Below are 25,757 nucleotides of genomic sequence, written 5' to 3' on the forward strand. Positions count from 1 at the left end.
TGGACAGTCCAAAAAGTTAGCATCGCTCAGTGCAGCCCTCCAGGAACAGTGTGTGGGACCTTCCATCTGTCTTTGGCTGTCGTCCTGCTTGGCACCTACTCATCAGTCTTCCAGGGCTGAACTGGTAATGTTTGGTTGAATGACTCTAAGATTTTTCACAGTGTTACTGGAAGTCAAAGTAATGTTATCCACAGCAAGTTAGAATGTTAAACACCATGTTCAAAGATTTTTAGGGCAGAATGAAAGAGTATCATTTTTGGTTCAATTTAAAAGTAGGAAATTAGAGCTCATTCTGGCCTTTATGTCTCTGAGACATGCCTGTAGTTTAACTAGTTCTCTGGCTTTGTGGGTAAATAAACTTGGGTATCATTTGCGTAGCACTGAAAATGTATGAAGTATTTTTTTAAAACATTTTACTTGGTAAATTGTAAATGAAGTGGTTCTTATATAGAGTTTTTTCCATTCTACTTGAGCTACTTGTCAAAGCAGTTATTGCAACCTTTGACCCACCTGGGGTGGCTGTAGCTCAGGAGGAAGAGCGGTTCGGCACTAATTGGAAGGATGGTGGTTTGATCCCTGGCAGTTACAGTCTGCCTTGGACTGGATACTGAACCCCGTTACTCTCTGATGTATTAAACAGGGTGAAAATGGACTAGATCTGCCTAACGTTCAACAATACTTCTTAGCCAGCAGGCTTCAGTTCATCTCAGGATGGTTAAAACATACACGCTTAGATGAGCCTTGGTCAGATGTAGAACAGGCACTATGCAATAATCTAGAGATTTCAGACCTACCATTTATCAGCTTAAACATCAAACGACATGAATGCTTTAAAAGCACTAACATCAGCTCTCCTCTGACAGCATGGTGGGAGTTTCTAAAAATTACGGAGTCTTCATTAATCCCATGCAAACGTACACCGCATTCCAAATTATTATGCAAATGATATTTTTCTCGGTTTTTCCTAAATAGACGATTCAAATGACATTCGGCATAATTTTCGAGTCATCTACCAATAGAGTACAATTCAAATGTTACTGAACAAAACTCCCAATGAAAACAGTATGTTTTTCAAAAATAAAAAACTTAAAATGCACTGTTCCAAATTATTACGCACACACAGTTTCAAAAGATTTTATAGGTTGTAGAGAATTGAAAATGGTCATTTGTTGAATTTGCAGCATTAGTAGATCAATTTCACTGAAATCAAAAGCTATTTCAATCCAAGTTATATATTAACATAGGACCCCTTATTTGATAGCAGTTTTACAATTCTTGCATCCATGGAACTTGTAAGTTTTTGGAAGGTTTCTACTTAAATGTCTTTGCAGGATGTCAGAATACCCTCCCAGAGCTGCTGTTTGGATGTGAACTCCAATGATGTAGAGGTATTCCTTGTAGCATGAGATGGTGCATTGTCTTGCATGAAGATAGTTGTGTTGCAGAAGGCACAGTTCTTCTCTTTCTACCAATGAAAGAACGTGGTCAGTCAGAAACTCCACATACTCCACTATTCTCACCAGCAGGAAATAGATTTTTCCCACAATTACATCTTTCAGATGGTACTTTCCACACCTTCAGGAACCCTAAAGGGGACGACCAGCTCTCTCCCCGTGACTCAAAACCTGACTCCACTGCATCCATCTGGACCATTCAGGGTTGCACTGCACTCATCAGTTAACAAGACTGTTTGAAAATTAGTCTTCATGTAGTTCTGGGCCCACTGCAGCTGTTTCTGCTTGTTAGGGGTGGCCAAATAGAGGGTTTATGCACAACTGCAAGTCCCTGGAGGATATACACCTTGATGTTCGCAGGGCTCCAGAGGCACCAGCAGCTTCAAATATCTGTTTGCTGCTTTGTTATAGCCTTTTAGCAGCTCCTCTCTTAATCTGATGTATTTGTCTGGCAGAAACCTTCATCATTGTGCCTTTATCTGCACGAACACGTGTGTGCTCAGCCACAAATCTCTTAACATTATGGTGATCACGCTTAAATTTTCGTGAAATACCTGAGGTTTTCATTGCATGTCCAAGGCATTCAACTATTTCACGCTTTTCAGCAGCAGAGAGATCATTTTTCTTTCCTATATTGCTTGAAAATGGTGGTCAGCTTAATAATGTGAAACATTCTTCTTTAGTAGTTTTTCCTTTAATTGGGCTCACCTGGCAAACTAGTGATCATAGGTGTCCGAGATTGATTTCAGTGATACAAAGAGTCATGAGACACAATTCCATCCATGGTTTTGAATGAAAAACAACTTATTTAATCTTTATGACACTTAAACACAATTTGCATAATAATTTGGAATGTGGTGTACACCTATCTGGAATAACCCTGACATATTACAAAACAATAACATGATTAATTTTCCAGATTGGAAAATTGTAAAGGAATGAAATACTTGGAACATATATTAGAAGGAACAGACTTTATTCCGACAGAGTAGTTATACAATATATGATCAACAAGAAAAGATTTCTAGAATATCAACAAATTAAATCCATAGTAAAAGAGAAATTTAAACCCGTGAGGGGCGTGGGGTTCTGGGATGCTTCAGCTGGTAGGGAGGTGTTACATGCTTGCAGAAGTTCACTCTGCAGGTGGGGGTGAGACATAGGAGAGGTGGAGAATAAACTGGTGTCTGGGCTGGGCGCTCAGGTATGTACCGGCTCACTCCCAGTGGCTGCTTGGCGGTGCCGGGTACCCTTGGCTCGGTTGGGCCTCCTCCGGGGGGGTGGGGGGTCCTCAGGCCTCTGGCCTCTGGGCCTGCGGCTCGGTTCACTCTGGCACAGCTGGCTGCCGGCAGAGCCCGCGGGCACGCCACTGCAGCCCCCTCTGGCTTCTGCTCCGTGGCTGCTGGGTGACCCCTCGTCTGGGGCTCTCCTCAGCTCTTCCCAGGAGGATGGCATGGATGCCCCTCCGGTGGTCCTCCTTGGGCTCTCGTACTCTGGGGCCTGGATCTCCTCCATGCCTGCTTCATTCCCTGGGGGACGGGGCTGTGGCTCCCTGCACCCTCTAGCAGATCGTTACATGAAGAAACCTTTTAAACATACAAGTGCATTCATCCACACAGGTGTGCACACAGGACAGACGCAAAAAACAAAAAACTAAAACAGAGTGTGAATGTTAGATAGGAAACACTTAAACACAACACAAAAGCTCCTGTGAAAGAAGCATATATTGTAAATGCTAGTGGTCCCAGTGTAAAACTCTGTGACATGTGTGATTTCATGTGTGATAAAGACTCCCCATTGTCTTCATCACCAACTGTGTCCTAATCTCTGTACTGAAATGTTGTGGTCAGCAGTGGAATGCTGCGATCTGATATCATCGTGGTTGTGTTGTTCCCACATCATCATAATAAATGTTGTTCCAGGTTCAACATTGCAAGTGACCAATCACATTGTTAAGACGTCATACTTTTGCGACTTCGGGAAAAAAAACTTGCCTCTGTCTGCCGATCCAGCAGTTTGAGTTCTTTGCATTTCAGGATACTGTTCTTTGATAAACGGTAAGCATTATACATATTGTCCTTGCAACACTGGAATTTCATAAATGAATGAATCACTTGGCTTGCAAAAGTATGACATCACAACATTCTGATTGGTCACGTGCAATGTTGAACCTGGAACAACATTTATTATGATGATGTGGGAACAACACCGACACGACGATATCAGATCATCCGCACTAAAGTCGACCAAGACAAGCACAAAGATGAGTCTAAGAAGATCATTCATAACCTTCACCAGTGCTGTTTCTGCACTTTTTTTACTACCATTCTCTATAAAGCTGCATAACAAGTCTTTATTTTGAGATCCCAAACATATTTTGTATTATATCTTCATGCACAGTGTACATACTATTTATTAATGAAGTTTGTACTCCTTTCTTACACACATATTACGTGACTGTTTTTAACTAACTTCATTTTTACTTTTCTTTGGTTTTTATTACTAATGTAAATTCATACATTTCTGTATTATGGGTTTAGGGCAGGGTGGTACGTACAGGGATACGTAGAGAGTTGGTGTGACAGAGGAGGATGCTAGGGATAGGGGACATGGAGGTAGGTAACGCACCACTGCAACCCCTAAAGAGAGCAGCTGAAATAAGGAGCTAAGTTATGGTTACTTACTTACTGCCACCTTTAAAGCCTGTGTTACATAGTCTTTTATTATATTTAAAATTGAAGGATTAGTTAATAGAGATCCTTCTTTGAGCAGTCTGGTAGGAACGGGTTCTAAAAACATTTCGAGGGTTTAAAGGGAGAAAATTTAGACGTTAATTCATAAAGATTGATAGGAGAGAAACAGTTGATGTACATAGTGACACTTGTGTGGGAATGCTGTGAATATTTTTTTCTCTAATGTTTGAAATGTTATTTCTGAAGAAATTCACGCAGTCATTAGTGTTTAAATCTAAAGCTCAACAGGGCTTTGACTCTGTCAGCCTGGCTGCAGTCCTGAAAAGAAAGCTGGGGTCACTCCTACTTTCTTTGTTTACGTGCGTTTGCGTACATACGATTTTCTGGAGGAGGACAGACATTTTTTTAGAACTCTTAAAGATGTCGAAGAAGCAAATTCCTTTAAGAAATTACTTTGGTGTTCCTCCACCTCCAAAGAAATGTCAGAAGGAGACCGAACAGCAAAAGAAGCGCGCATTCTTGGAAAAGTGGTTGCAGGAGGTGAGCTGGCTTCAAACAAATGATGAACGCACAGAGATGTGGTGCAGAATATGCTGTGAAAATCCCACTCTAGCGGACAAAAACACTGCCCTTATATGTACGCGAACGCGCATTGCAATTTTTTATCTGGTGCGCGTCTTTTATTTTGACAGCGAATGCGCACCTAAGTGCACATAAGTGGTCCGCACCACTTATGTGCACCCCTGCAGAAGAAGGTGTGCTTTGATAAGGCATATGTAGACCACAACAGGAAGTGATATGATACAGCAGTGAGAGCCAATACCAAGTGTGGTTATATTCCAGTGTTACAGTCTGAGTTTTTCTTTTCGTCCTTGTGCATGAAGTGCAATAGCAAGTTCAGCCACAGCATCACTTTTTTGTACAAGTTGTTCTTTCTCTTCCCAGACTGTGAGCACTATACTGATCTACACTGTGTTTCGAGGCATCCTGTTGTCTTCTTACTTCTGTCTCCAAATAAACACAGTCATCCATTAAACTGAAATGACCTATGACCGGCCTCAAAATGCTCCACATGGTAATTGACCATTACCTACAGTCATTAATTCTCCAGAAAGTCATTCTCACATGTAAACAAACTGTCATGCATGGATGGATATGTGCGGTGATTAGATCATGAGGCAAATATCCCCAGATGGAGATCCCTAATGCAGTGAGCAAATGGCTCGACAAGGTGTCTAATTCCTGTGTTTATTTTTAGTTAGACTCAAAAACATTTTTTAAACCACGGGGGCTTTGTCCTTGTTGTCCCAATATACACTGTTCTGTGTTGTTTTTTCTATGTTTGTTTTGTGCAACTCCTAATTTTCCCAAATAGCTAAGAGAGTTGAAGAGTGAAAAGTTAGCACAGGGATAAATCAACCTGAGAAATAACAGAATTATCCTTTAATATGTTGAAGCATGGAAATGTTTTATTTATTTTTTACTTTGCTGATTATAAAAAAGTAACATTTTGAATTTTCTAAGCAAAATCGAAACATCTTGAGATCTTTATCATTATGTTTAGATCATCTTTTTACTTGATATTGAACAATATGAACATTGTGCTCTACTGGACAAGACTTTTCTTAACAGCTTGTTCAGTTCAGGGTTTCAGGAGAATGAAGCATATCCCTGCTGCCACAGGGCGAGATGCAGGGGACACAATGGACCACTGGCCGCCCACCAGTCCATCACAGGGCTAACGCAGACAGACAAGTATTCATGCTCACTGTCACACCTGGCCAATTTAGCGTTGTGCATTACCCGAACATGGATGTCTTTGCACTGTAGGACGAAGTCTACGAGAATTCATGCAATAAGAGGGAAAACATTTGAGCCCAGAACCTTCTTGTTATTAGGCGACTGTAATGACTACTTAACTACTGCACTGCTGTACACAAACAAAAGGTACACACTTTTAATTAATAGAAACGGAAACAAGGGCTATAACATGTATAGTCATGCAAGGTTTGACCCCAAAAAACGCAATAACACTGTATATTTAACCACCCTGTATCCAATGATTGTACTGCTCATGTGTCACTTACTCTTAATTACAGTATAATTATGAGTTAATGCCATCATTCAAGCAAGGCGCATTCTCATGAGGAAACAGTCTGTCTGTGATTTTTAGCAGCCACATCTCAGTGAAGTAAGCTCACATGAGGTGAAACACACTAGCATGTGTGAGGACACCTCTGTTGATGTTTACCCACCAGTGTAAGTCTTTAGGGCAGGAATCCACTAGGTGGAGCACAGCTCTAAGGCTTTGCTAATGTTCACCCGAGAGCATATTAATCCCCAGTCCAGAGGACTGGGAAGCTGCAGCGGTCGATGGAGATAAGGACAGTCTGGGAGAGAGCCACAGATGCTCCCTAATGCTGACTGAGGACTGCCTCGGGCATTAACAGTGTTATCTGCTCCACTTACTGATTAAAAGAGAGTCTTGAGGAGTGCAGAGTTAGATCTTTAAAGGTTGCATCTTCCCAGTATATTTATTTGTGGTGCTAAACCAAAGTTGTGTAATCCCAGAGCTAGACACCCAAAGGCATAAAAGGTAGCAAACACACAGAGCTTCAGGACACAGTTGGCCAAACAACAAGTGAGATTAGCCAGTTTCCTCCTGAAGCGTTTGGAAAATACACTCAGTCAGATTTCCAGTTTTCAAACATGTAGCGTAATTTATGTTTTGATATATTTGTATTATTTGTGCCTGAAAGATGGGGGTGAAAACAGTCTGATCATTTAATTATGGCAAACTGATGCTAATATAGACTAGGAGCTGTGTATTTTAATTATACTTTATTTGGCCAGTAAACATTCACCGTCAAACATCAGACTCTGCTCTCCAGTACATTAATTTAGCATTTAGTTGTCGCTTGATAACCATGTTGATATTGAATACAAAAGATAATGAAGCATTGATAAGAAGCTAATTTGAAAAGGCTTTTATCAAAGCAGACATTTTGGCTTTCAGTAGTAAAAGCTGGTGTATTTCTGCTGTAATTAACACGTCATCTGTTCTGTTCGAGTGTAACAGTAATTATTTTCATTATTTACATATTTTTTTCTACTCTTATAAAATGTCTGCTGTCATGTTTTAGGAACTATGACCTGTTTGGGGTAAAAAATAAATAAATAAATAAATAAAGTGCTATTTCTTTTGAAACATTCAATTCAATTGCATCAGATGAAGAGCTGTTTTTTGGTGTTGGTCTTTCTGTTGGAGGAGCCAGGGTGAGGGTTGAGTTTTCAAGAAGGTGTCTTGGACTCTGGGAGATGACAGCGAATCATTTCCATACAGTTACATGTTACATTGTGACTTGTGGTCTAAACCAGCAATTCACGACAAGGAACCAAGTTTTGTTTTCTTTCCCAACAAGCCCATCACGCTTTTATCTAAGGTTAGATAAAAGCATTGTTTCTGAGATGTTTCACTTGTTGAACTACTACACTGATGCCAGGTCCACATGCTCTGTGGCATTTTAGTTTCACAAACAATATTTTCCTAATTAATAGCTCTGAAATCCTGAAGCACCACTATACAAGCATCCTTTGAGTGTTATGTATCACCTGGAGTGGTAACTGAGCTGCTCAGGGGGGGTCCCACACACCAGGAACACACTACTCTGACTTCACAGAGACACTCTTTTTGTCAGGCTTCCAGCTTTAGATATTGCTCATAGCCAATTCCCTCGCTCTTGTCTCTGTGGGATTTCTCCCTTTTTCTTCACCCAAAAAAGAAACTGCCATACAATAGCTAAAAAATACAGATAGTGCAGTCTGCCTTTGGGTAATCCTCTGCAGTATCTAAAATAAATACCTTAAAAAGCTCTGTTTCACTCAAGTTTATTATTTAGAGCTTGTAGAAATCAGTCTTGGTACTTTTAACTCTTATAATTCATATGTTCACTTTCATATTTGATGTTGTAGCTGCTGAGACTTTCTAAGCTTATCCTTCAGCAGCTGTTTACAGGTCTCCATTATACAATGTTGGAGATGCTCATATATTACCAATAGTGAATAAAATTCAAATACAAAAAAATAAATTATACTAAGTCCATCCATCTTTTTCTGCTTCTTCAGTTGAGGCTCTTGGGGGGTGCTGGAGTCTATCTCCGTTGGCATGGGGTGGGAGGCAGAATACACCCTGGACAGGTCGCTAGTCTGTCTATAGAACCATTAACGTTCACACCTATGAGCAATTTAGACTCACTAATTAACCCAACCCCACTCGCCAAGAGGAGAGCATGCAAACTTAGTAAGACCTTCATGTTGTGATTCAACAGTGCTAACCACGGTACTAATATCAATCAATATGATTTAGAATAATAAGCTGGAAATGTAATTACATTATAGAAATTGCATTAAAGCAGAAATAAAAACATGTAACCCCATCTTCACTGCAATCAGTCGGAGTGCTCACAGGGTTAACCCTGGTGTCAGGATGGAAATGGGACAAAATGAGTCAGCCTTTTCTATTGAGCTTGAAATGTCAAACAACATCAAGCGAAAGCGACGGCTGCAGGATTTACTTGCTAGCTACAACTTTTATTTGATATAAGCTCTTAATATTTGGCCTAGCCATTATTGATAAAGGCAAACGAGACTTTCTGTGCTAGATAGAATCTGAATGTTTTCTATTCCAGAGATGTTTTAGTGTGGTGGTTTAGACAGTTCTGAACTTTCTTCGTTGCATGTGATATATGATGGATTGTATCAGGATTTCAAGCCATACTCAAGAAAGAGTGTCATCCAAAGCTTTGTTCAGTCAGTCCTAGAAGTCATAAGGAAAAGAGCTTTATCCTGTGGCAGATCCTGTGCTAAAGCTGAGGCAAATAGCCATCAATCAGTGCCTAGTGAGAGCCACGCGTGAAGGTAATCTGCCTTCACAACATAACCTTCTCATCTTTCTGCTCATCACTCCTTCTCAGACCTCAGCTGGCCTCACAATAGCTGCAATTACACAGGCAGCGGTCCCCTGGGTACCGACAGGCTCGCGGGGGCTGTTATGGCCGAGCAGGGACGCCGTGGGCCACCTTTGTTGGTGTCAGACCGTAGAGATAATGATAATGCCAGCGTTGACTGTTTATCACTCTGTAGAGAGAGCTGCGTGTTCTTCTTGAGGAATTATCACAGCATTCGAGCACAGCGGGTGAACGGGGAGGAAACCTCGTATCGGATAAGGAATCCTATTATGCCAGCAAATGACTTCTTTAATGAACTCCGAGGAGAGCAGGTCAGAGTTGAGGTGCTGCCCTGAGATAATGGCACAAATGTGGCTTTTCCCCCTCATGCTTCCTCAGTCATGCCTGTAAAGATGTTTCCTCTCATGCAGGGGGAACAAGGCATCAAACTCGTATTTTGATCATATCGTGCAAATTTCAGACTCCCTCTAAAGTCACCCGCAGCACTTCTCACTGGCTGTCTCAGACCTGCATTTGCTGAGAAAATGTACACCACGTGGTAAACCGTTAAATTTCCATGAGGATAAACAAGATAATAGGATCTGTTCTGCCAAATGAGTGAGCAGAATAGTATGACAGCTAGGAGAGGGTTTTTGCCAGAGGTTTTTTTGTTGTTGTTTTGCTTTTTTTAAGGGAATAAAAACTACTGTATTTTTCCAATACCCAGCTCTTGCTGGAGTGGCAGCACAACAGATTCGACAAACTGTGACTTTGCCTTTCTTCATTGCCTTTCTCAGCCTTCTTCTGTGTAATGTTGACAGAATTTCAATAATGATATTTCTTGGGGAGGAGCTTAAAGCACTCATCAAGCAGCAGCCTAACAAGCTTTTCACTGGCCGGGGAGGTGCTGAATAAAGCGTCTTACTCCTGTTATGTTTCGTTTTTCTGTAGGCATCATGTGGTTGCCACTTTGAACTAATGCTTTAGAGTTTTGTTGCCATGACGTTCTATCCAGCAGGGATTGCAGTTTGAAATAAAAATACTTTTATTCATGTGGAAAGAGAACCTGGAGGACAAACCCCCAATCTTTCTAATATTGTCAGATTCAATTAGAAATCAGCTTTGCAGAACTGAGCTGCATTGCTATGCACGTTGGTAAAAGACAAAAAGTGATTTTTACTTTCAGTTTGGATGATTCTTCAAAACATGATTTCCAATCTTTAAGCAATTCAAGAAATCCTACTTAGTATTCAGTCCAACAATGTTTCGCTAATGCCTGTTAGCTGCAACAGTGGCAAAAACAGCAGCACGTACCAACAGAAAAGTTCAAGCTATCCTCAACAATTCACCTCAGCATCACTTTACTTGGTCAGAAATGAGCTTCACTGGCTCATTGTCTCATATCAAACTTCAATTTTCACAAATAGATGTGGACACTCTGCATATTGCCACCGCAGCCACATTAAACAGTGAACAGTGGACAGCCTACACATGGATGGCAGCCACAGCTGTTTGTCCTATAGTGGCCACTGTAGGATTATGAACTTAAATTGAGAGGTGTATGAAAATGAGATTTTACATACTGCATATTAAAAGTGGGGGGGATGCTATTTTATGGTTTATACAGTACATCTGAGTCCAGAAGTGGGTAGATGTGCTGCATAGAGTCACTCTTTAAGCTGGGATGAAAAGCCTGTCAGTAAAAGGGGAAAACACCTCACACTTGTCTTTTCTTGGAGGTAGTCATGATATTGTTTTTGGTTGTGGACACAAAATAAAAAAGAAACTACTTTGTAGTGTGTCATTTCAAAAACCCTCAGACCAAATTAGTCATAGAATGATTTTGAAATCATGAATTTGGTGGACAACTACCAGAATTTCCTTTTAAAAGTGTGACATTAGCCACTGTGCGTTTTACTCTGTGGTTTCCATGAATTTCAAGTGTATTGTGGCAGTCTTTATGTACATTACACAGTGAATAGGATACCCATATTGCTTGTTGTTCATGGCCTGCCGGAGGTACACCTGGTGTTGTAGCGTTGGGTTTGTTGTTTCCGAGACAGCTAAAGCCTGTGAACTAAAGAAGCTCAGCTGGAGTGAAGGGCTTGTCCTTCCCCAGGTGCCAAATGGAATCTGCAGTTATTACCATAATGCTTTCCTCCAGCTCATTTTACTCCAGCTTTCTGCTGGGTTCAGGAAGAGCGGCAACCAGTTAAGCTAATGCAGCAGAATCTACTTTCTATCCTTCACTACTGGAACATATTCACTGATAGAAGATGTCAGGCTGTGAGATTAGCATCACATATCCAAAAACATGAGTTATACAGAAGTCTGTATTTTTACATACTATGTATGAATAATTACGAACGCTGGTGTGGGATTTCTATTGTCTACGCCTTGTGAGAGGTGAATGGTCATTGTGACATCTCACTTTGTCTGCTTACACACTTCAGGCTCTAGAAACCACATGATAGATGAGCTCCCATCTGACTGCATCACACCTCTCAATAATGTGCTGCTCCCATACCCCCACCCACCACCCCCCTCACTGCTCCTTAATAAGCTGAGAGGAACGTGTGTGGCTCAGTCCATGACCTGACCTCTGGTGGCCTTGAATAAAACAGGGACATTTACTGCAGTGTTGTTAGTGCCTGAATTCAAACACGCATTTCAGATAGCACATTGCAGTGTGACTGTAGACTTTTGAAAACTAACACATCAGGTTCAGCGTTTTGAAAAGCTATTTTATATCTGTCACTATGGTGATGGAAGATAGTATCTTAATATTCCAATTGGCTGGTACTGCCACAAAGATGAAGCTGCAAGGGGCTTTAAAAATGAACTTTTAAAGGAGTCAATCATGTGTGATTATGATTTAACCAGATTCATGCAAGCCCATAGGGGCTCTTGTTTGGATTTTGTGTGGGCAGGTCTAATAAGGGCAAGTGTGGTGTGCCCACAGATTGGCACTGAGGCTCAAAATGGCAAAACTGCTGTGGACCCCTTATAAGGTTGCCTTCATTGGCACCACATGTTTTTTCTGTGAGTAATCCTACCAACAAAATTCCCACTTCACGACCCAAATGGGCAAAACTGCTATAGGCCCCACATGAGGTAGCCTGCATTATCCCCACATGGGTTTTCTGTGAGGTTCTGTGAAGCACAATAGTGTAGGGCCCACAGGATTCCCCCATTAGGCCCCATAAAGGCAAAACTGCATTGGCTCATGAGCCTCACATGGACCCAAAATCGGTGCCACATTCTGTTGGCAAGCCAGTTATGGATTTGCCCATAGGAGCTGTGCTCCACACAGCCTCACACCTGCCCACTGTGGGCTCACACGGACATGCTTGCTGGTTAACAATATGCAGTAACACAAAACATTCAACAGTAAGGTAGCAAAGTTAACAAAATGCTTTTAGTTTACCTTTGCAAAGTGAACAAGTCAGTGAATGTTAGGCAGTGGGCCAAATTACTGGGAGCCAATATGAAGGGGATTTCATTTTTTAAAAAGCTTTCAGTGCATATTATTTTATTAATTAACATGTAAAATTATGTTTACAGTAGTGCACTGAAAACAGTCAAAATTCAGGAGGGTGATGACACCATAGGCATCTGTGTAAAAGTTACATTTGTCCAAAGCCTGGATGTCATGAAGTTCTTATTTAATCATTTGTAAATCTCTCAGTTTTATTAAAGAGAGGAAGAAATTCACTGGGAGCCCCTTTAACATTTCTGTCAAGCTTAGCTGGCCGGTTTGTTCACTTGGTGCTTCTATTCTAGTATAATGCTGTATAATTACCAAAGACTTCATATAAGTCATTAGTGTTATTAGTGTAGGCCTTTAACAACTGGCTCATCCACATAACACACAGAATAGGATTGCATTTTGAGTTTGCAGCATCATACTTCAGTGTACTGTTCATTACTGTAAACTTTTCTCTGACTCGCAGCCTTTTACAAAATGCTGTCTGTTCTCACTTCAAAGCTGTTTGCCCGGCTGAATAATTGCCGTATCGTTCCGTGTGGCTCCCCACCCAGCCCACTCTGTGGCTCTGTGAGCCGATGGAGCTGAAAGCTGTAGCAGTGATTGTCTTAAACCTGGCTGACAGGATGCTACTGACAGCTGAATCATCATGGCAGAGAGCAACACCGCCCATCCAACAGGGATATCTGTATTAAACAGAGTGATCATGGGACTTGTTTACACTGGTTACGATAAAACTGATTCACTTATCATCTCTTTGATTATTATGAAAGTATGTTTTTCTTTTTCCAAGTAAAACTTGTGGAGTAAAAATGGTGATATGTGAACACCATGATCCGTTGCAGGTTGTAGATCTGTACTTGGAAGAACACGTTATGATAAGCTAGTGACGGTGTTCCTGTATTCGTCATTAATTCATTCATGCACGTGAATCGTCTGTTCTCTTTTTTTGGCATCATTTTAATAATTTGTACATAAGACGTTTTTGATGTTGGAGCGTGTTTTGTTTGGTTGGGGATTTTTGTTCTTGGAAGGCTTCTGAGAACTCTTGAAATTGACCCTCACCTCTCATCTTCATTCAGTGAGAAAGATTCACATCAAGGGTCCATTACTTTCTGTAAATCCTGTGTTTGGAGTTGTCTTGGCAACCAGCTCAGGCTTTATGTGTACAAAACGTGATTGAGGTTGGCCCTCATGGGTACTTGCCTCGCCCCTCTGCGCACCATGTGCTGCTGCTGATTAGCCTCTCCCTGAGCAGGCTGGGCTGGTGCAGGCTGTGCAGCATCTGATAAAGCCTAATTGATACGGTCGCCGAGGGAGGCCTTTGTGTGCTTTGTTGGCCCAGCGAGGCGCAGCAGAGTCAGACCTTGTCAGTGTGGCTGCTTAGACAATAGGAGCAGCTGTAACTCAACTCTGAGGAGCAGCAATGATGGAAACTGAGACCATCTCTGCTATTGATTAACTTGAAAAGATTGAGCATGGTGGGACGGAGTAGGTTGAATCCACCATAAGATTGCCAAGGTGAACCTTTTGCTCAGGAACCCCAGACAGATCCACGGTGTCTGGTCTTTGACATCTCTATCACACCAAAAGGAGCTTATAACTGGACATATAGCACAGGACTGCAGGCGACCGCTCAGCGTTAACAAAGGCAGCAGCAGCAGAGGGATGCAGGTTCAACCCCCTCCATGTGGCCCAGAGACACACAGGCAGACGCTGAGATGGGATTGTACCATGTGGGGTGTCAGTGTTTTTGACATGCAGTCTGAACTGTGCATGATTTGTTTTGTTCCTCTAAATGTAAGCCATTCTTTTTAAGCAAGTTCTTTTTTTCCATGCAGAATGACATTTTTAGTCTAAGCCTTTTTAACTGGCTGACAAAATGTTGAAGTTCAAAGCTTTTTGTTTGGACTACTGGCAGTTCCTGTGTCTACAGCCTCTGCACGGTTTCTATAAAAGGTAAGATGCTCGCTGTGTTCATTAAGAGACTTCAGAATCTCACATTTTGCATGACTAGGGAAAAAGCCAGCTTACTAAAAGAAAGAATGTTTTGTCACATCACGTCAGTTCCTCTTGCGGAAATGCAATCATATATGTAGTCTTTTAGTTCCCATTTTAATTCCCACATGAACACAAAGTGTCATGTTTGACCCAGTCGTGGCTGACAGACAGCGGACACTTTTCACCCTCTCTGCTTTTTTTATGTCGAGAGAGGATGAAACGGGGACAAAGGACCCACGTGTCAGCGAGGTCAGCTGCTCTGAATGGAAGAGCTATTGTTGTGGTTTGCCTCGGACAAGCTCCAGCGCAGTATTCAGTCTATTGTATGTGTGGTCCCATCGGCTCAGGCAGCATGAGGAGGCACGTGCTCTGTGGTCCTTTGTCCAGCCCCAGTATTGCATCCAGATGGGGGTCTTTTGTTGTTGTTTGTTGTTGTTTATATTTTTTCTGAGTTTGTACAACAATATCCATGTTTACCTTCATGTACTTTATATAAACACATTTTAAAGAGTTTGTACAAAAACACTTATTAATTCCTGCTGGTTAAAGTAGAATTTTAGAGAATTCACACATCAGCAGCTGTACAGTCAATCTGGGAAGCTGTAGTACTCCGCTGGAAATCCATATCACACCCTGGAGGCTACAGTGTGGAAAACAACTTTATAGAGCTATTGAATTAAAAGAATACAATCAGATTATTTTGATCACTATTTTTTGCTTTAGTTTAATGTCTACATTATGAAGAAAAAACAATTTCTTTATGCCAATTATTTGTTTCCATGATAACTTTAAGTCCTGTTGGACCTCTCTCTCTATACTTGCTATAACCTACTTGCTACAAATAAATATATACCGTAAAACATCTGCGTGTAGAGAGAGAGAGTTGTTTTTTTTTTTTATTAGCAACATCATCATTGAAACACACTTCTTATAACTGCTTCTGACAGTTTCAAGTATAGACATAAAACCTGCCGTGTGCTTGTCAGCTCCAATACAATACAAAGTCAAGCTCTTCGGAAAAGTTTGTTGTTGGTGGTGTTTTGTTTATCCATGTTCCAGGGCCCTATGTCGCAGTTTACACACATTAGCTAAATAGCTAAACCCCTAACCCTGTCCTGTAGCTGTTTGTGTTTTTCAACTTTCGTTTGGGAACCTGAACACGTAATGTGTTTCCATTATGTTCGTATAAATCAGCACAATATGAGACCTTGCCGATAACATATTAACATTAACAACTTGTTTTAATCATTGGTCCAAAGCATACTGGTTACAGTGTTATCTTCTGTGAGAGGGTTGCTATTTATCCCAAAATACTTACAGCATGTCAAAGATGTGTATGTTTAAGCTAATACAAAATTAATGATGATGACTTTTCTGTCAAAAACCTATCTGTTGGCTTTTAGTATGGTTACTAATGATCTATTACACCAGCAGGATGCTTTTTAATGCAAGAAATGAAATGAATTTTACACTGTGTGATAATACAGCCAAAATCACTGACATGTTTGCTTCAAAGCTAATTTTGTTGTTTGTTTGTTTTCTGGCTTGTGTTTTATTTCATTTTGTAAAAGTAATGAGAAAGACTGCCCTGCGGGTCGGGTCAAGTGAAAAGAAAAAAGGGGAATATGTGATGTGGAGTTGATCATCTAAAAGGATGAACTGTCACACACCCCAAGGCCATCTTTATATCTATAATTGTTTTAGAGTCCACAAAAAATAGCATAACCCCCTCCTGATAACATGACTTAATACTCTGTTTTCCATTGAAGTACAAGTCAGTGTTTGCCTGGTGGAGACACATTTCATTATGCTTGAGGATGAGCCAAACTCAACAGCAGTGTTGTTTTGGAGTGTGGTGTAAATGGAAAATCTTCATTTGCTGTAGGCTTCTGAGCTCCGCTTTGGGAGCCAGACAGTAATGAGTTGCAGTTCTTTGCTTGGGTCAATAAGAGGTTGTATACAAAGAACACTGTTCAGTCTGTTAAAATGGAACAATCAGCAATATGCTGTATCTGTCTGTTTGCTGTTCCTCAGAGTTTTCACTTATGTGTAGAAAATTCAATGCATCTCTTTAATCTGAAAAATGCACATCAGAAAGTGAAATAGAGCCTTAAGGAGCCTTTAAATTAAACTTCTGATTTCAGGTTTCTGTGTTTCAGCCTCTGTGTTTTGCCTGTGATTCCAGTAGATCGGTGACCTTACTGATAATATTTCAACTCTTGCCCAGTGTCTGCTAATGGATTTATCTGTGTTTTAATAGCTATGGACGGACCACAATAACGGGTGTTGTGTTGATGGGACCAGAAACCTGTGATTGTGCCGTACTGAGAAATACATTTAAATATTGTCCAAACATGGCAGTTCATCAGCGCTGAAGCCCCCCCCCCCCAACACACACACACACACACACACACACACACACACACACACACACACACACACACACACACACACACACACAAGCCTCCCCCCACCTCTTTCATCATTCACACTGACTTGACTTCCTCATCCATTTTTCCTCATGTCGATGTGACCTGAGCCCCAACATGTACAGCTGCCAAGTCCTAACAGAATAATTGTTCGTATAAGTGGCTCATTTATGGATCTCAATTCGCCCGTACAAAGATTGAGACTTTGGCTTTTTCCTAAAGGATTCATCAGATTACAGTGTTTCTATCTGAAGTTAGCAGGCAGAGCAGTGGCTTTTTAATATTGCACATTCACTGTGGCCTGGATTGAGAGGGTTTCACTAAATGCATGACATCAAAAGCCATCCTAAAGGCATCAGGCAGGTCTGTGGTCCTTCTAAGACAGATCCCTGTGGAGTTTGCCCAAAGTCCTCGCAGACACCGATGAATCCTGATAAATCTCCAGATGCTTTTCAGATTCTTACCTACTCACCCAAGTGATTGAAGTGTTTTTTTATTTGTTTTTTATTTAGATGTACAAAAAAATAAGCAAACTGTTTAACACTCACTATATAATATAGGTTACATTAGAAAGAGAGTTAATATAACTTAAAGTTGCATTAATGTTAGTGTGTTAAAATATATGCTCATTTTAATTTGATGACAGCCACACTTTTCAGAAATGTGTTTCCTAATGTGTTGGACCACCTTTTTTAATCACAATCAGCAAAAAGTGACCAATTGCTGTCATTTTAAAAGCAAAACACGTTTGTTTGATACAAGATTTCGGCTGCTCGGCAGTTCAACGCCTCATTTGTCATGTTTCGTTTCAGACAGGCCAGTTTAGCACCCAGATGTTTTAGTGAACCATGTTGGTGGAATAAATGCAGAATGTGGTTTGACATGATCTTGCTGAAAAAAGCAAGACCTTTCATTGGATGGCAGTATACTGTATATTCCACCCCAACATGTAAATATCATTCAAGATTAATGAGTTAGTCGAGCCATGTGCACCAAATTACTGCCGTGTAATTACAGGTTACATAATATTACATCCAATGATCCTCTGCTTATTCAAAGGGGGTCTGTAAGTGTTCCTCAGCCAGTCTGTACTGACTGACCATGCAACTTTGTTAAAGAAATTACAGTGTGGACATTCTGGTGTTGTCTGGCCTGCGAGTGAACATTTTGTAGCTGATACACTAGCAGCTTGTTCGCCCAGACTGCACCACCCAGTAGAAGATATGGCTCGTAGCGGTCAGTTTGATATCATTGATTTCTGTGATTTTCTCCATGGCATGAAATGGAAACATCAAAGTACGAAGCCCCTGTCAAATCAATCTGCTGTGTGAATGTGTACAGAGTGTGGCAGTGCGAGCCTGGAGCTGCCGTCACTGTGGTTCACAGCTCTGGTGCCTGTGGCCACTGATTCTCCCTTTTGTTGATTAGCTTGCATTACATATTAATTATATCTGCCATTTTTCATCTGTTTCTGCTCTTGTTTCTTCATTGAATTGAAATATTGTGAAAATATTGTGAGTCTTTATCAAGCAGATAATTCACACTGACGTTTTTATACTGAAGCATTAGTATCAGCATTCATTCTAACTCTTAGTAGCTGACCCAGCCATGAGAGTGGAGGTCAAAGATAGACAGAGAAATGTTTGGCAGCTGCTCATATAGGAAGACACAGAGACCAGCAGGCAATGGAAATACTTGGTTATTCTTAAACATCTAAAATAACAAAGGCAAAGGTCTCAGATGGTCACTGTAAGGATTTCCTTTACTATGTGTCAGCATATCGTTTACATGCAGCTGAAGCTTGTTTGGAGCCGTTGATATGCCTAGCTGTTATGGTTATTTAGGTCACTACACTATAATACTCTAGTGTAGATGCTACCTACAAAAAGTAAATTCTAATCAGTTCTTTACCTTATAATATATGAATCGAACTCAAATACACTGTATATACAAACATAAGAAACCAAGGTATCTTATTTAACTTTCCAAAACATTTCAAAAGTTTGTACCTGTAACAAAGGATAGATTATAGATGTGTTTTTAAATACTGATATTTAAAATAAAATGATTTTTAATCCATTATATTCTGATAAACAAACAGGTAGTAATGATGATTAATGTCCAAGGGTGGTTTTATGTTTTCAAGTCCAGGATAAAAACAACATGCATGAATGCCAGCTTACTGTGTGAAAAAGATCCATTCAAATGGAGACTGCAGTATGCACTGAGGGCAACATCTACAGTCCTCACTCAGTGCCAAAATAAAAAATAAATTCCAAGTAATCAGTCGTAGAAAGATGAGCTTTGGGAGAAAGCGCTAATAACCGGTGTCAACATTTAAACACGTACTGATGGAGGCTAGTTTTTTGTAACTCTCCCCATGAGTTCAGTTGAGCTTCTTTCAAGTCTTTGTCTGCATTACGAGTTACCCTGCATTCAAAGTTCAAGTTTCCTTTGCTGGAACACGGAGCACCTCTCCTCCTTTCTGTCATTCTTTGTAGAAGGATTTTCAGACTGCACAGCTGTTCGCAGCTAAAGCCCCTTCCAGACACGCAAGTCTTACTCTGATTGCAATTGAAGGTGTCAGTGTCATGTGTGGAAAAGCTGCTGACTTTTCTACAGAAGAAAGATCTTAGACCTCAGACCTGGTGATATTTATGCATTAGTATCATTACAGTAGAAGAGTGTGTGAATGCATTAACACTGGCAAATATGAATTAGTGGCATAAACTCCATAAAGGCAGTGTTTTTCTACTTCTTATTTAATAGCACCATTACATGACATTTTTCATTCGCTCCATCTAGCCTGTCCTTATCTTGCTTTTTAAATGCTCTTGAAGCATGAACAAGATTACTGCCAGACATGGCAGTTTAAGAAGTGATGCTTAAAAAGCTGCAACCTAATCCCAGACTGCACCCAAAGCAACAGTCTTTACAGAAAATCAGCTATTAAAAATATAAAAATAGGAGAGTAAATACTTGGTCCAGTTAACTCAGTTGCTTAACTGAACCGTAAACCCTCACGCGTTACACACTGGGTGCGTTGTCTCTCATGAGACAGATGATAAACACCAGACATCAAAGAGTTTTTTACTTTTTCTTTACATTCACTGACTCAGCATGTTGACTTGGATGTTTTATTTTCCTCTTACTGCTGTTTAAAGATAGCTGACGCATCACACCCACTGTAGCATGACCAAAATAATCTTATTCAGCTGCAGCATGTTTCACGATCCTTAGGTCAGATACCATCTATTGAGAGTTTGTGAAAAACAGTGAGACTTGACACCACAGGAGAAAACAATACCTGAACCTTTGCACATCCCGTACTCAGCCAGTGGGATGATTTAGAGGAGGAATGGCGTGGCAGCAGTAAAAGATAAGCTACTGAGGAAAGGGGCTGCAGCCAGCTAGTGGAATGTGAACACTCACTAGTGTTACACACTAAAGCAAGAAGGGATTTTCCTCCCTGTCTGGTCCACTTAGAAGCTGGCCTTACTTGGTAATGCTGGATAAGTCTCTGCTCTGCTCTCCTCAGACAAGAAATGAAAAAAGAAATGAAAAAAGAGGAACTCAGAAAGGAGCAGTGACTGAAAAAACCCAGCCTACAGGATGGAGAATTAGTCATTTTTTCTCAGGAGCGAGCAAAGACTAGTACATGTTTTGTGGTCAAGTGAGGAGAGAGAGAAGGAGTGGCATGGGTGGATGCTGCTTCTCCTGAGGCAGGCTTTTCCCAGCTCTGAGTTGCCTAAAAACATTTGGGTCTCTCACTCAAGAACTTAAACAAGCCAAATCTGTCCTGACGATGTCAGGGGCATGTGGAATCTAATGTGGAAATACTGCATTTCAGTGCGCACGATAAGGTAGGGGGATCCTCTTACTCCAGAGCTCAAAAGTGTGGTGTTGGTGTGTGGCTGGGAAAGCATTCGGGCTCATGCTGGTTCCTTCCCCGGGGTAACGCGTTTTAATAAAATTGGACACCTGTAGATCAGGGGTGGTAAGTTAGCCTTTTCTTTTTTTAAATAGATTATTGCAAGATGAGTTAGGCTGCACTGTGAGACTGTATGGTTTACCACAAGTTTTAAAACAAACAAACAAAGCTGTGGTATGCAATAAATCATCAGATGATTTAAGATCAAAAGTTGTTTAGTTGATTTCTTGTTGTTTTTTCTCTGTTTTAAATCATTTAAATCCTTTGTTTTCAACATTTAGTCCATCAAATGTTACAGAATAGTGAAAACATCCATCTTGAAACAAGTTATTTTTATACAAGAGCCCAAACATCCAAATGTATGGTACTTCAGATTGAAAGTACTCGTTTAATTAGCTTAGTGTTGATCCAGTAAATACTTTTCTTTGAAAAATGGCTGCTGAGCATGTGAGTGGTCCCTGTGACCTTTTGTGATTGAGTATCTACCAGTTTCTTAACAGCTATGATTTTTTTAATCATGTTCATCTTCCCAAATAAACAGAATTATATTATCCACGCTGTGACCCTCCAGTGCTGTCTGGGATTTAAAACTAGAGGTCTTTCAGTTACGCCGAGTTTTGGACTTCTTAATCTGAGATGTGTCCAAAGGGGTGATCCAAGCTCTGCAAGACCCAACTCTAATACAAAGATAATTAGATCTGTGTCAGGAAAATGAAACCCTACCCAACTTTATTAGACTAGAGCAGTTAATGTAGAATATGGTCCCAGTACGACACAGGTACAATCAGGTCAGGTCTCGATTCCTCTGAACCAACTGGACCCATAATGACCCCTATCAGGAACCACTTACTGAAAGTATTGATTATTAAATTAGTCGTATAATTTGATGACTTAATGGGCAAAGTGTTTCAGCAGTAGCTTAGAAAAACTGTTGTTTCTTTGGAGATGACTGGAAGAAGACTTACTATGCTTCGTTCCATGCAGTGCCCTCCATCTGTGTTGTCGTATTAAACATACTGAAGATGCTGCAGGGGATGGGCTGAAGCATTAATGGTTCCTCGCAGTGGTTTCACCACAGCAAGGCTAAAATTAGTGGCCACTGTGGCTAGAGCAGCCTGACTCAGCAGTAGACAATCACCATTCATAAACTGCTACGGCCTGTAATTCCAGTCTCCTTGGGTCTGCCGGCCACAACACAAATGTTCCTCCTGGGATTCTCAGCAAGTCCAGGCGTTATATTGAATTTCTGATCTCTGTCTGGTTCTGCGCACGCAAACAGCCTTGTGTAACTTGGCCATCAGACATTTTCCGTCCGTGCCGATTTCTAATGAATGCCACAGTTACATGCTTTTTCCTCTTGGCTTGGAGTCCCTTCTGTCTGCTCTGCTAAAATTGACTACACATTTACTCACACATGCACACATGATCTGGAGGCAAATGTGTGGTGTTTTTAAATAGCTGACTTTAATTAGCCTGGTCTATATTTACGCTAGAGTCTTTTTTTTTGCCACTTTTTTGATAGTAACAGTGGCAGCAGAAGAAAATTCTAGCACAACATTTAAGAAGATCAACGTTTTCTGCTTTCCAGCATTGTCGTGGTGCTTCGTCTTCTTTTACCCACATCCACAAAATCTCTGTACAGGGAATGATGAGGTGGACTTTCAGTTCAATAAATATGTGAAAATTACAAGTAGTTGACACAGGATTTTTTGGCGTTCTTGGGTTGTTTTGCATAATTAAAACCTTTTGCAGTGTTATTGCTGTCTCTGGCAGAGTGACCTTTTGTAGCCCTCCTCTCTCTGAGCTGATGGTAGAGCAGCATGTCTGCAGAACATTCCTGAGGACAGAAGTCATAGCTCAATAACTCACGTGCTCACATGCAGGTCCTCACCCTGTTTCTCTGATTCTTCTCCTGAATGTCTGTCTGCATACCAACCCCATCTGTGAGTGTGAGAGTGGTCCCCCCAGGTATTCACTCTCTGTAGGGAATTTTAACCTGCTTTTGTAATAAATTCCCTGTAAAGAGCCTGGCTGCACAGCAGAGGCTGTCCCAATCTTTGTTTGAACTCTTAGCAGACCGTGTTTAGTTCAAAGACTGTGTTCATGCAGCCCATTTAAAAAGGTTTGCCAGTGAAATAGTAGAAGCTAGCAAACCTGATCTGCTAGGAGTGCAGACATTATTTATTTAACTTGGGGACTCAGACTGGAGCTGCAGCCTGTTTGAGGTGACCTACAGTGGAGTACGTGTCTGTGTGTCTGCTTCCTGTGCTCCTAGTCTCCCCGACGAGAGGAAATACGGTTTCCCTCCTGAACTGGACAACAAACCCTCAGCTGTCTGGACAATTACTGTAGCTCTGCAGCTTCCTGGCATGCGTGTAAACACGGCAGTTGAGAGTTGTCTACAAGCAGATGTGCGCCTGTGTTGTGAATCGATACCCACCTGGTCCTCCATAAAGGCTGCACTTTAATGGTAAAGTCATTTCTGCCTTAAGCGGGGAGTGGTGGTGTAGAGGGCCTTGTGTAAAGAGTACGGAGCGGAGTCAGTGAGCTGTTGGCCATTCACTGTCTGACAGAAACTCCCTCTGCCCTGTCACTGGTGAAGAACAGCTGCAGTATCTCAGGAGCTTTCTGCCGTCGAACACCTGAGGCAGGCAGGCGGGAGGCAGACGAGCTTTTAACACAACCGAGAGACAGACAGAGCACCTAGGAGGAGGCGTATGGTGAGTGTGGGTCTAATTCACTGGTGTCTGCTGAACGGATTGTTTAAGGAAATGCAGATGTTAATAGATGTTTGCTGGTCTGCAGCCTAGAATAATGTCACATGATGATAAAACTGCATTTTATGTTCTTGTGCTTTGTGTGTGCTGGGATGTCAGTCGGTATAACTGACGTGTGTCTGCATTACTGTGTCACTGTACTTCTGCCATTCCTCAGCAATTTCACACTTTTTGGAAGGAATTCTTTTCATCCTGATTAGGCTTGTTTGACTCACTGTGGTGTCACTGACGACCGATGCCACACTTACGATACAGAAACTCTATAGCTATAATCTAAATCTCTGCAACTAGACACAGTGTTGTGTTTAGCTGTTTCTGTCGTTACTTTTGAAGAAGTCGAACGTCAGGATAATGCACAAGTGCACATTTGTCCCTTAATAAGCTGCTTGTTGTTGGACTGCATGCCAATATTGTGTTATAAATAATTTAACACCACAGTGTCTTATTGCCGCCTGTAATTTGATCCAGGTCTTCTTTCCTGGACTCCTGTTTGGACTCTGTGTTTGTTTAATGTTTTTTCTCTCTCGTGTGTTTAAAATTTTTATCATATTTAATCCAAATGTGTTCACCTGGATCCTGATTGATAAAGTGAGCTACAGGGCTCAGCCCAAGACATTATCAGAGGCAAAAAATGGCAAGCCAGTACTAATTTACCTTTTAAATATTTCATAGTTTGTGTAGTTCATTTATTTTAAATGAACCAGCCTAAGGCAGTGCTAACTCAACATTAGCTCTAGTTCCCCCTCACCTTTACTCCTATGCCTAGTCTATATAAAACAAGAAGTGGTTAAACGCTCCAGCTGGTGAGGTATAGGCTAACCCCAAATATCATCATTTTCCTGTTTAATAAAGTTTAGAAATCAGTTTCACTGGTGAGAAATCTGAGCAAAAAACCATATTATAATACAATAAGTACTTCAAGAGCTCAAACTTTCCTTTATTCTTTTGAAAAGTATTTCCAGAGGTTTGCAGTGAAATAAAAAATTTGAACCCTTTTTGATATACTTTACACAATATTTTATTTATGATGATATATACACGTGTAGCATTCATTTCATCGTTTACTTAAATATGTTTAAATGATTAATAATAAAGATCAAGTGAAAACGTTTTTCTCAGGAACATTGTATGTGTATTCAGATTGTACAGTTACTGTAATGTACATGAAAACGCGTTATAAAATGAGTCTACTTCATTTACATGAGTGAGTGTCAGTTAAATGACTATGGAGGTTAAACATGGACACATTCTGTTGGTAGATGTCACATGTTCCTGCCCCTACTGAAACAGAGAGCATCTGAATGTTTAGCTTACAGTTCTGTAGGAAAAACGGGAGAAAAGAGGGAATAATGTTAATGTTTCATTTGAAACCTTCTTTTCACCATGTCTGCATATACACAGCAGGTGAGGAGATAAACCATAACATTTCAGTTAGACAAGATCTCTTTCTAATGATCTCAGTACATGCTTGGATGAAAGTATGATGGATTTAAATTGCCATAATCAAGAATAAATCTCTCAAAAATAATGGCGTGTCACTGTAGCTCAGGAAACTGCTGTGCTCTGAGTCCCTTTTTTAATCACTATCAGGTGCTACTAGCGGTGGCCGATGGCCCGGTCAATAATGATCGGATAGTTGCTCTTGGGGGGAGGGGGACGCCACAGCCACCTGGGGTCCTCCTCCATCTTTTATACATGCCAGTGAGGCCAAGCTCATCAAACATTAATGGCCAAAGCTTGGATCGCTCTACCTCCGTCAGCTAGACTATGACCCTGAGCTGTCAGTGGTCCAGGAGAGGTACTCCCGACCCGGCCCTAGCTGCCCCGTGAAGCCTAAATTCACTCCGACTCTGGTAACAGCAATGTGCCACTTGGTCACGGCCCTCTGATGGATTAGAAGCTCGGCAGTGCTCTCATAGTATCCCATAACCAATTAAAATCTAAACTATTGAATGCTAACCATATTCACCAGGACCTTTCCCTTCCAAAGTGCTTTTCCCAGTATGGTGTGAGCCAGGCCATTATCCTCAGGAAGGGCT

General features: G+C 41.0%; 1 protein-coding gene across 4 annotated transcripts in view; it reads left to right on the plus strand.

Annotated features, from left to right (window-relative positions):
* iqsec1b (IQ motif and Sec7 domain ArfGEF 1b) overlaps positions 1-25,757 on the plus strand; it is a 238,243-nt gene that overhangs the window by 151,458 nt on the left and 61,028 nt on the right. The window contains exon 1 of one of the 4 annotated variants that reach the window (XM_085405547.1): positions 13,937-14,539. The exons of 2 other annotated variants lie outside the window; for them this stretch is intronic. In XM_085405547.1, coding sequence (XP_085261673.1) covers positions 14,463-14,539 — 77 coding nt within the window. In that variant the 5' untranslated portion in view covers positions 13,937-14,462. Of the gene's footprint in view, positions 1-13,936; positions 14,540-20,258; positions 20,874-25,757 lie in introns of those variants that run through there. One more of the 4 variants, XM_085405550.1, reaches the window with a different exon arrangement.

The sequence above is a fragment of the Rhamphochromis longiceps genome, linkage group LG5 (genome assembly GCF_057381845.1).
Source record: "Rhamphochromis longiceps isolate RC_006_pf linkage group LG5, R_longiceps_female_GT1.1, whole genome shotgun sequence".
Classification (NCBI taxonomy): domain Eukaryota; kingdom Metazoa; phylum Chordata; class Actinopteri; order Cichliformes; family Cichlidae; genus Rhamphochromis; species Rhamphochromis longiceps.